Source organism: Camellia sinensis, chromosome 14 (assembly GCF_055761805.1).
Source record: "Camellia sinensis isolate YWXY chromosome 14, ASM5576180v1, whole genome shotgun sequence".
Lineage (NCBI taxonomy): Eukaryota > Viridiplantae > Streptophyta > Magnoliopsida > Ericales > Theaceae > Camellia > Camellia sinensis.
Genome location: NC_138974.1, coordinates 10,283,364 through 10,294,417, shown reverse-complemented (window position 1 = coordinate 10,294,417; position 11,054 = coordinate 10,283,364). Strand labels below are relative to the sequence as shown.

Sequence of the window (11,054 nt, the reverse complement as noted above, 5' to 3'; positions counted from 1 at the left end):
CTTCATAGTTATTAACGTGGATAACTATGATTGTGATTAGAAGAATTCAAGCTTTGGTACACTTATTGGTTTGGGTAGTGGGTTTGAACTTCCCACATCCATGAGTTCTTGCCAAAATTATTCCATTATTGATTGATTTGAGAGAGCAATGTATTTCTTGAATCTATCATAATCTATCAAGAGCATTGTAGAAACTTTTGGTTTCTTCATTAATATGTTTCATACTAGATATGCTTCTAGTATGCTTGATAGTACTAATTTAGATTGCACCACCGGGATGCAATCATTAATGGTGCATGCATGCATAAATAGCCTTAGACCCGTCCAAGAATCTTCATTAGAGATACCTAGTCATCTTTAATGAAGCTCTTCTTGGATTGTCCAGTTGGACAGTTCAGGAGCACAAGTCTGTATTGTAATTAGTAGTTCTACTACTCATAGTCCATCTCGTAGAGATTTCGTGTAGCAACTCCTTGTGTTCTCCGAGTGCATACTAGACAAGGTGTAACAGTACACCTAGTCTATGTCGTGTATTTGGAGAACCATGGGGAGATGCTGCCTAAATTTCGTTAGAGATGAGCAGAGCGGTATGAGCTGCTTTTTACAATATAGACTGTGCATTCCTGAATGGGAAAGTAGGATGAACCAACATATTAGAGACCAGTTAGAGGTGAATGATGTCATATTGCATGCATTATAAGGTACTTAATTGAGGTTAAGATTAATTAAAATGGAACGGTAATTTTGAACTTTGTTGATTTGGCAGTGGCATTTGTAGTGTAAGAGAGAATCAGATGGATAAAAGTTGGATAAATCAACATAGGTTGCACCTGGAATACATACAAGGGGTTAAGGAATTTATTAAATTTGCATGCGAAAATAAGCCGCTGTTGAATGAAGTCACATGCCCATGTAAACGGTGTCGTAATGTCAAATTGGTGGAGAAAGGCCTGTTAGGGGAACATTTAATGATCAACGGGTTTCTTCCAAGTTACACCAGTTGGATTTTTCATGGGGAGAATTTGTCATCGCCTGTGCCACACAATGTGAATGTCGGGCAAACTGATTCGAATGATGGTGATGAAACTTATGAAATGCTATACGAAGGATTTGGACTTCCTCCACCAAGCTTTATTCACGAGGCAGCAAGTTCTGATATTAAACAAGGTCCAGATGAGAAAACCGAAAAATTCTTCAATTTATTCAAAGAGGCCGAAAGAGAGTTGTATCCTGAGTGTCAGAAGTTTTCAACGCTCTCATTTATTGTTCGGTTATTGCACATCAAGTGCCTTAGTGGATGGAGTGACAAGTCTTTCACGATGTTGCTTGAGCTTTTGAAGGATTCGTTCCCAAAGGGTGAAACTTTGCCAAAGTCATTTTATGCAACTAGGAAACTTCTTAGGGACTTGGGCCTCGATTATCATAAGGTACATGCATGCCCAAGGGATTGTTCACTATATTGGAAGGAAACAGCTGGTATGGATGATTGCATAGTGTGTCATATGCCTAGATACAAACAGTTTGAGGGGGAGGAGAATGATGTTAAGAAGAAGCAACAAAGAATTCCACATAAGATTGTTAGATACTTTCCATTGATTCCAAGGCTTCAAAGATTGTTTATGTCATCCAAAACATCTTCTTTAATGAGATGGCATGCAGAGGGCCGAATTGATGACGGCAAAATGAGACATCCCGCTGGCTCTCCAGTTTGAAATTTTTTTGATAATTTGTATCCCAAGTTTGCGAGTGAGCCGCGCAATGTCAGACTGGGTTTAGCAGTGGATGGATTCAATCCATTCAAGGCAATGAATGTCTCTCATAGCAGTTGGCCAGTTATTATAATGCCATACAATTTGCCACCATGGTTGTGCATGAAGCAGCCTCATATGGTGATGACATTGCTCATCGATGGTCCTTCTTCACCTGGAAATAATATTGACGTCTACTTACGCCTTGTAGTGGATGAATTGAAAGAACTGTGGGAAAACGGTGTTGACACGTATGATGCGGAAACTAATCAGATGTTCCGAATGCATGCTGTGTTATTGTGGACTATAAATGATTTTCCTGCCTATGCAATTTTGTTTGGATGGAGCACGAAAGGCGCTTTAGCTTGTCCTTGTTGTAACACACATACTCGTTCTCGATATTTGAAGAACGGAAGGAAATTATGTTACATGGGGCATCGTCGCTGGTTGAATGGGGTCACAAATTTCGGAAAGCTAGTGCGTCTTTTGATGGGACTCATGAATTCGAACCATGTCCAACTCGGTTATCAGGGGCTAATGTGCTACAACAACTAGGCCATAAGTTCAAATTGAATTCTAAGCGTCAACAATCTAGCAAACAAAATAGAAAGGGGAAAGAAAAGGAGGAAAACGAGGACTCGGGTCATAATTGGAAGAAGAAGAGTATTTTCTTTGAGCTATCATATTGGGAGCATAATTTGATTCGCCACAATCTTGATGTGATGCACATTGAAAAGAACGTGTGTGATAATGTATTGTGGACGATATTAAATGTTGATGGGAAAGGGAAGGACAATTTAAATACTCGTCGAGATTTGCAAGATATGGGAATTCGGAAGGCACTACATCCTCAGAAAAGGGTTGGGAACAAGTATTATTTGCCTCCTACATGTTTTGCCATGAACAATAGAGAGAAAAGTCTATTCTGCACACTTCTACGCATCCAATATTTCTCGTCGGGTTAACCTCAAACAGCGTAGCATATCTGGACTAAAAAGTCATGATAACCATATACTCATGCAACAAATACTTCCAATAGCAGTGAGAAATTTGTTACCGAAGAAAGTGGTTGAACCATTAATTGAGTTAAGCAATTTCTTCAGGTAGTTGTGTTTCAAAACCCTAGAGGTGGATGGTCTAAATCGTCTTCAGTCCCAAATCGCTCTTACACTTTGCCATCTTGAGAGAATTTTTCCTCCATCATTTTTCGATATAATGGAGCACTTACCCATTCACCTAGCAGAGGAAGCGAAGATTGCCGGTCCAGTGCAATATCGATGGATGTACTTTATAGAAAGGTGTGTAATTCTACTCCAATGTCCATTTTGTATATATTTGATTGTTTATACTTGGAAGTCATGTATGCATCTTTTTGTTTATAGGTACCTTATGATGCTTAAATCATACATGCGTAATCGAAGTCATCCTGAAGGTTCAATTGCACAGGGATACTTGGTCGAAGAATGTATGACATTTTGCTCAAGGTACTTGCATGATGTTGAGTCGAAATTGCATCGACCGTTAAGGAATTGTGATGTTAGTGACAATCCTGAGATATTAATGGGGCGGGCTTTAGGAAAAGGAAAAGGGTTTGTTCTTGATAACACAACATGGGTACAGGCTCATCGGTATATGTTATTTAACATTGCTGCGGTTGTCCCATATCGAGAGTAAGATAGATGCAACCTTTGTCTCATTGTGAATGTATTTATACCAACTATAATTATCGTGCATTTTACAAGTAGTTTAATTGTGTATTCACCGAAGTAAATGAAACTCATCTACACCAAGAAGATAGATCCAACCTTTGTCTCTTATGTTTGTAGTTTTTTTATAGATATTATCTATGAGTTCTAGCTTCGACCATTCTTCTAGTGAAAGTGAGCAATCAAGCTCTAGTAGTTCTAGTTCAGATGAGACTCAGACCACACTCAAGATGAAAGTCATACCCAATCCACCGGCATCATGGCATCCACCAGGCAGTCTTCCTACCACATCACGTAGCGGTAGTACATCACATGGCTCTGTTTCAGCTGGTATGTATCAACTTTGCTTGATATTTTCTTATGGTGTTTTTGAGTTAGATTTGTAGTCCTATCTATTATACATCATGCATGGTTATTTTAAAAAAAATTGAGTTTGGATAATTAAAAGCATAATGTGTGGTATAGAAGCAAGGATAGCAAAATTTTAACACCCCATGGTATGATATGTTGAAATTTGTTGAAATTAAAAGCATAAAGAAACTGATATGAAGCTTACTGCTATTGTTTTGTAGGTCCTAGCTCAAGTCAAGCCACACAAAAGCAGACAAGGGGTCCCACTTATGTGCATGGTCAATGGGGTACTAGTGAAGATGGCATTTTAAAAGTTGTTCCAAATGAGTTGCATCAAGTAGTTGAAGGACACACATCCCTTGCTTCACATTTGGGCGTATTGGCACGAGATGGGAGTCTTGCACCACTCACTTTTACGACTTGGCATTATGTTCCAAAACAAAACAAAGATAACATATGGAGGGAGATAAAGGTATATATGGATATTTAATATGAAATAAGTTACAATTGTATTCCATATGAAATGCATATTACAAGTGTAGTTGACATTGCATATTACAAGTGTCTGTAATTGTAATGCAGGCTCATACGGATACAGATGAATCCATGAAGAGAACAATAATGGCTTCATTTGGAAAGAAATTGAGAGATTGGAAAAGTCGAGTGAAAACAATGGGATACAAACCCTTCAAAAATGATGCAGAAAGGTTGGCTCATCGACCAGATAGAGTACATGAGGATCAGTGGCGGGCTTTGGTCTACTATTGGTTCACTCAGAGTGCATCGGTAAAATTTTATTTATGTGAAAAAATGTTTATATATGATAATTGTTTATAACATCTTAAATAAATTTCATATTTGACAGAAATCAAGCAAGAAGAATAGAAAAATCCGGAAGAAGAAGACATTACATCATAGAACAGGCCGAAAGCCTTTCTTAGTAGTTCGACTGGAGGTATAATTATTCTCTCCATTCATCATTTTCATTCTTTGTCAACTATATCTGTCTATATGTGCTAAAAAGGTGTCAACAATTTGCACCATAATGAATTTATACCAGTTCTACAAAAACATATGTTATTTGCTTAGTTGTTTATTTTATTTACTTAACTTGTTCACATATTTAATTGCTTAATTATTTAATTTTCTTATTTATCTTAAGATTTTGGTCGTCTTTCATTTATAGGAGACAAAAAAGAACAATGGGGTTCCTGCTAGTCGGTCACAGGTGTGGATGGCCGCATACATGAAAGATGGGACATCAAATAGTGATTCAGTTAATAAGGTTATGGTATGTGATACTACTTTATCTTTGGACTTTTAATATGATTTATATTTATATTGGAGGCTCATTATTGAATTCAAACTTGCAGACTCAAATGAATGAGTTAGCAGAGCACATTGAGGGATCTTCTACTGACCCTGCAGCATTACAGGAGCAAATCTTCGCACAAGTTATGGGCCCAGAGCGACCTGGCCGTGTTCGGACGTTTGGATTGGGACCGTCACCCACTGATGTTTTTGGAGGTGGATATAGGCGGTCACAAGAGCAGAATCGTCTCTTCCAAACTCAAGTTCAGGAACAAGTTCAAGAGCAACTTCAACGGTATCAAATGCAGTTTGAGTCGAAGATGAATGAAGTAATGGAGAAACAAATTCAGGCTATACGCACAGATTTTCAGTCACGAATTCAGTTTTTGGAATCTCAATTGCAAGCTGCAGGCGTGCTCGTTGACCCAGTTGTTGCACCATCAAACTCATTACATAGGCAGCAGGTATTTTAATTATTTTTACTAGTTATTACTTTAAATTGCCTAGAGCTAATATACAACTTAAGTCTCTTATTGAATGATAGGTTGTGGATTCACTTAGTAGTCATCCCACTGTTCGGCCAATGTCACATCAACAACAATCTCATGCATTTTCATCCCAAGAGGTGAGCAATCATTTAATCAAAGTTTTTTTGACAAATAACATATCTTATTAATTACAATACTTGCTCTTATTAAATATAGGTTCACCTTTCAAAGAAAGAGAAGAAGAATAAGAAGAAGAATAAGAACTAACAAGGTAAAAGTACTATGTAAGGTTATTCTATATATTACAGCGTAGAGTTTCAGTAAAACGAAAGATAATATTTGTTTGAAGTGGAGGCATTTTGTTAAGGAACTTGGCTGACCAACTAAACTCAAAAGCCACCAGAAAGCTACAATGGGTATTCCAAGTCCATGTGGTGCCTTTTGATACTAATTTCTGTTTCATTGTTCTGTGGCCCCTTTTCATGATCTGTAAAGCCATCCGATATTTTGCTAAACTGATTCGACTGCAGGTGATTATTGGTGGAGGTGGAGGTGTCGCTTTTGCTGCAACTCCTGCAGGTGGAGGTGGAGCCCCAGCTGCAGAAGCACCTCCAGCTGAGGAGAAGAAGGAAGAGAAAGAGGAGAGTGAAGATGAAGATATGGGTTTCTCACTTTTTGATTAGTGAATCATCTATATACAATGCTTTCTTATTTACCAAGTTTTGAATGTGTCGGCCAACTTTGATAGGGGTTGAATGTTGGCTTTTCATCAGTCAAGTATGAATCTTGTGGTGGTCTTTATGATCTCTAGTAGACAACTCACATTTTTGTGGTTTTTAAAGCTGTGTTTGAACTTGGCTTCTGCTATATCTAATATGAGCTAGTGTTTGCATGTTATCTTGTGAAGTTGTTATCTGTAGTCTTCATAACTACAGATATTCTTACAAAATTATAAGCTAGTATTTGCATGTTATCTTGTGAAGTTGTGAGCAGTATTCTGTCCAGTTCCTTCAAACTAAAGAGATCCAGGTTTCTCAAGAAAACCCTTCCAACATCCCAGATATGGAAAAGCAGTTTCTTGGCAACCAACACCAACATTCAGTACTAGAGAAGTTGAATACTAAATGCACAAAAGGTAGCCAACTTGAGTGTCAAGTTAGAGTGCAATTTGCTGAATTGCTCAAATCTATAATTCCCCAAGTTGATAATGAGAGAGCTACACAGCTACACAAGTTATTTTTCAGACTCCGGGTGAGTCGTTGCATAGATTTAGTTATCAACTTTGCTTCGCTACTTAGGCATAACCTGATTACACTATTCCTTATACTCAAATGTTGAAATGTTGACTGATGTAATTGTTATTCCTAGAAAAATAAAATCGCTGGTGAGAACTTTCTCTGGCTTGTGCAGGATATTGTGGGGTGTCAGTTGCTTACAGAGGCAGTTAAGAAAGTGCAAATTCAGGTAAATTGGTCATAATGTTCATGCAATTAGGAGCAAAGCTACCTTTGTATGCTTTCAAGAGGGTGAACAAGATTGTCGGTGAAAAGGGTCTAATTGCTCTCGATTACATAGAGCCTTCCATTGCTTTCTTTGATTCTCTTCTTCTTGGGGAGGTAAATTGTGAAAGTTTTAGCTTCAAATTTTGTATTTACCAATCATCATAATCAGCTGATATCGTTACCATTTGATGGTAGTGGGAGGATCGTATGCAGAGAGGGCTCTTTCGCTATGATGTCACCGCTTGCGAAACCAAGGTCTTTGCCATTTTCTTTCTCTTCATTTTGATAGTTTATAGCTAAATTTTTCAGTCTAAATTCTGCTTAGTTGAGTACTTTGCTCAATATGGTTCATCTGGACTTGTATGATTACTAGCTATGCGTGCATACGCAATGGGCTTTCAATTTTAGATCTAATTTTTTTGGTGATTTGATGAATGGGAAATATGGGTTGAATTTGAAAAGTATTGACAGTTATTTACTGGATTAGTTAACAACATGGACATTTTTGAAAAGAAAGAAAGAAAAAAAAAGAAAGAAAGTGTAACAATCCTTCAAAACTTTTCTGAGTTGTGTTTTATATAATAGAATAGATGATGATTTTTCAGGTAATCCCGGGAGAGTATGGATTCATTGCACAGCTGAATGAGGGCAGACACCTTAAGAAGAGGCCAACTGAGTTTCGTGTTGATAAGGTCCTGCAGCCCTTTGATGGGAACAAATTCAACTTCACTAAAGTTGGACAGGAAGAGGTGCTTTTCCAGTTTGAAGCAAGTGATGAAGACAATGAAACCCAGTTCTTCCCAAATGCACCCATCGATGTTGAGAATTCTCCAAGTGTCGTGGCCATCAATGTATGCCTGCTTTACTTGCTCTTCATGTTAAGATTGTGTATAGAAGAAGTTTTAGCTAAGCTGGTTTATTTTAATTATGCGTCAACAGGTTAGTCCTATTGAGTATGGTCATGTACTTTTGATCCCTTGGATTCTTGAATGCCTGCCTCAGAGGATCGACAGAGTGAGTTTCTTGCTTGCTCTTTACATGGCAGCAGAAGCTGGAAACCCGTACTTCAGATTGGGTTACAACAGCTTGGGTGCATTTGCTACAATCAACCACCTTCATTTCCAGGTTCATATAATATCCCCTTTTTCGTATCCCTCAAATTGATTATAACAATTCTGTCATCATATCTCTTACTAGCAGCAGGTGCACACGCAATGTTGTGCAAAGGTCTGTAAAACCGTTCATGTTTGTGGAAATCGAAATATTTCAGTCAGTTTGATTCTTCACATGGCAGTGTTCAAACTCATTGGCAGTTGTGGGCATTTCTGGAAAACGAAAAAAGTGTGAGGAAGCATTCACACCAACTGACACGTGCACTTTATATAATAGCATAGATAGTATAGATAATTAGTTAGTTTTTCTGTTGGTAAAGGAAAGAAAGTTCTATGATTTTTATGGCTACAGGCTTATTACTTGGCTGTGCCCTTTCCAATTGAGAAAGCTCCGATTAGGGAGATAACTACTTTGAATGGTGGGGTGAAAATCTCTGAGCTGTTAAATTATCCAGTCAGAGGTCTTGTTTTTGAGGGTGGGAATACTCTGGAAGATTTGTCCAATGCTGTCTCGGATTCCTGCATTTGCCTTCAAGATAACAACGTACCTTACAATCTGCTAATCTCTGAGTCTGGGAAACGGATCTATCCTTTTGTTATCTATCCTTTCTCCTTTAGCACTGTAGGTTCTGTGACATAACCGTACACTTTAGATAACTATTGCATTGTCTGGTTTTGAAATATTCTGTCTAAAAAGTTCGAGTACGAATCATTGCTGAAATTTCAAGTGCCCTTTTGTTCTTGCACTCGTTCAAACCTGAAAAGATTGTACACGGTGACCTAAAGCCGGAAAACATCCTTCTTGATTCCAATCTCAACTGCAAGCTATGTGATTTCGGGATTTGTAGACTAATGCCAGGAGAGACCCTCCGTTGCCCAAGTTTCCGGCGGTATACCGAGCCAAAGGGTGCTTTCTCATATACTTGCCAAGGCTCATCAATTGTAATAGGTGCTATGTAGCATTAACTGTTGTGTTGTGATGCTTTTTAGCTTTCTAGAGAACACTACAAGGTTTTTCTTTTTTTCATTCAAGTGGGAGCGTTGTGCTTGTGAGCAGGATTGATTAGCCTCAGTAATGCTCATGAAGAATCTTCAAGTTGGTGTATGCCCTAAGTGAACTACAAACTAAGCTTCAGAAGTGATTGAAGTAGCTAAATTGGAATAGCCTTGTAGGTCCTATTTGGACAGAGAACAGAATTTTATTTCATTCATGTGGTTTTTCTCGAGCAAGATGATTTATTTAATCTAGTGAATTTTTGTGAAAATCGTTTGCAGAACCGTACCTGACTCGGATTATTGGTGGTTTTGCTTTTAGGAGATAATGCACGATCCTCAGGTGGCAGCCGATGGATTCACCTACGAAGGAGATGCTCTGCGTGGATGGTTGGAAAATGGCCGAGAAACTTCCCCGATGACCAATTTGAGACTGGATCACTTGCATCTCACTCCCAACCATGCACTGAGACTTGCTATTCAAGATTGGCTTTGCAAAGTTTAACATACCATTCGTATACATTCAGTCTATGTCATAATGTATATTTGTAGAGTCTTCTTGTATTTGGAGAAAAAAAAACCCTTTTACCATTGTATTTGGATAACTATTGAAATATTCTGTCTAAAGAGGACTGGGAGAAACAACAGGCTAAAGAGGTAGAGCATTGCATTGGCTTCTGTATGCCAGTTGTATCAAAATCTTGTATTGGTATCACGAACTTTTTTTTATGTATTTTATTTTATTTGTATGTTAATAGGTTAGTAATAAGGTAGCTTACAACGAATGAGCTATGGTCGCTCTATCGATTCGTTGTTGCTATTGCACATATGAAACTGAATTAATGCTTCATTTGTTATTTGAATGGGAGTTATTATTTTATCTGTTTGTTTTATTATAGGTATTTGAATGGGAGTTAATATTTTGTATGTTAGTTTTATTATAGTTATTTTTTTATTAATTGAATGAGAAACCAAATTCAATATTTTCTTACAGGTATTCTTTTTAATTTAATCAAATAAAACTAGCACAATCTCAAAAAAAAAAAAAAAAAAAAAAAAAGATAAGACGGCGTTTCTAGAAACGCCTCCTAAACTCTCAATACTAACGGCCATATTTTTTAAACAGCTACGACGGCGTTTCAAAGCGTCGCTAAATATCATTGGTGACGTCAGCGTGTGTATAGTGGGAGATTTGGCGGCGTTTTTTAAAACGCCTCCTATACTAATATCACGACGTTTTTAAAACGTCGCAAAGCTACAGCGACGGCCGCAGCTTCGACGTTTGGTACTAAACGCTACAAAATGAATTAGCGGCGTTTTTGATAGATATAGCGGCGTTTTTAAAACGCCACTAAAAACCCGATTTCCAGCAGTGCAAATGATACATTCTACCAATCACAAAGGCATATGTCTTCTATTGTCTCTCAAACACCCAATATAAATATAATAAATTTCACTGTCAAATCCAATCACTAAATGAATGAAGGTATCACGTGGTCAAAATTGTAAAAAGATTAAAAAAAAAGTTTTAAAATTAATGAAAAGTATTTTGTAATTAGTAAAAGTGTCTTGCATTTACTCTTTTTTGCCTTTTTTGTGTGTCATAATGGCACTGATTAACAAGACTGAAAAACAATGGATCACAATTTAATCTAAACCATATAAACTTTATTTTTGGAGCAAAAATTTATGATAGATAGTATTTTTCATTGAAAAATTATGTTGTCATTTTTTCCTACACTAAAATGTATTTTTACTCACATTTATTAAAAAGTGTCTTGTATGTAGTTTTTTGCCTCTTTCTTGTGCCTTAATTACACTGGTCAACAAGACCCTCAATGAA

The 11,054-nt window shown here is 37.4% G+C and overlaps 2 protein-coding genes across 2 annotated transcripts; both read left to right on the top strand.

The window, feature by feature from the left end:
- The first annotated feature begins 794 nt into the window (after positions 1 to 794).
- On the top strand, positions 795 to 2,713 carry LOC145806793 (uncharacterized). Its single transcript, XM_082904609.1, has 3 exons — positions 795 to 1,577; positions 1,740 to 2,103; positions 2,157 to 2,713. The coding sequence occupies exons 1-3, from the start codon at positions 795 to 797 to the stop codon at positions 2,711 to 2,713; spliced, it is 1,704 nt and encodes a 567-aa protein (XP_082760735.1).
- Positions 2,714 to 7,082: 4,369 nt separating this feature from the next.
- On the top strand, positions 7,083 to 8,873 carry LOC114274125 (GDP-L-galactose phosphorylase 1). Its single transcript, XM_082904608.1, has 5 exons — positions 7,083 to 7,220; positions 7,302 to 7,361; positions 7,712 to 7,957; positions 8,046 to 8,231; positions 8,571 to 8,873. The coding sequence occupies exons 1-5, from the start codon at positions 7,083 to 7,085 to the stop codon at positions 8,856 to 8,858; spliced, it is 918 nt and encodes a 305-aa protein (XP_082760734.1). The 3' UTR covers positions 8,859 to 8,873.
- The last annotated feature ends 2,181 nt before the right edge of the window (positions 8,874 to 11,054 follow it).

Coding starts and splice junctions, on each gene's coding strand:
- LOC145806793 (XM_082904609.1), top strand. CDS start 795: ATGGATAAAAGTTGGATAAATCAACATAGGTTGCACCTGGAATACATA. Junction 1,578..1,739: donor AAAGAATTCCACATAAGATT/GTTAGATACTTT, acceptor TTGTATCCCAAG/TTTGCGAGTGAGCCGCGCAA. Junction 2,104..2,156: donor GTTTGGATGGAGCACGAAAG/GCGCTTTAGCTT, acceptor CGATATTTGAAG/AACGGAAGGAAATTATGTTA.
- LOC114274125 (XM_082904608.1), top strand. CDS start 7,083: ATGTTCATGCAATTAGGAGCAAAGCTACCTTTGTATGCTTTCAAGAGG. Junction 7,362..7,711: donor TCACCGCTTGCGAAACCAAG/GTCTTTGCCATT, acceptor ATGATTTTTCAG/GTAATCCCGGGAGAGTATGG. Junction 8,232..8,570: donor TCAACCACCTTCATTTCCAG/GTTCATATAATA, acceptor TTATGGCTACAG/GCTTATTACTTGGCTGTGCC.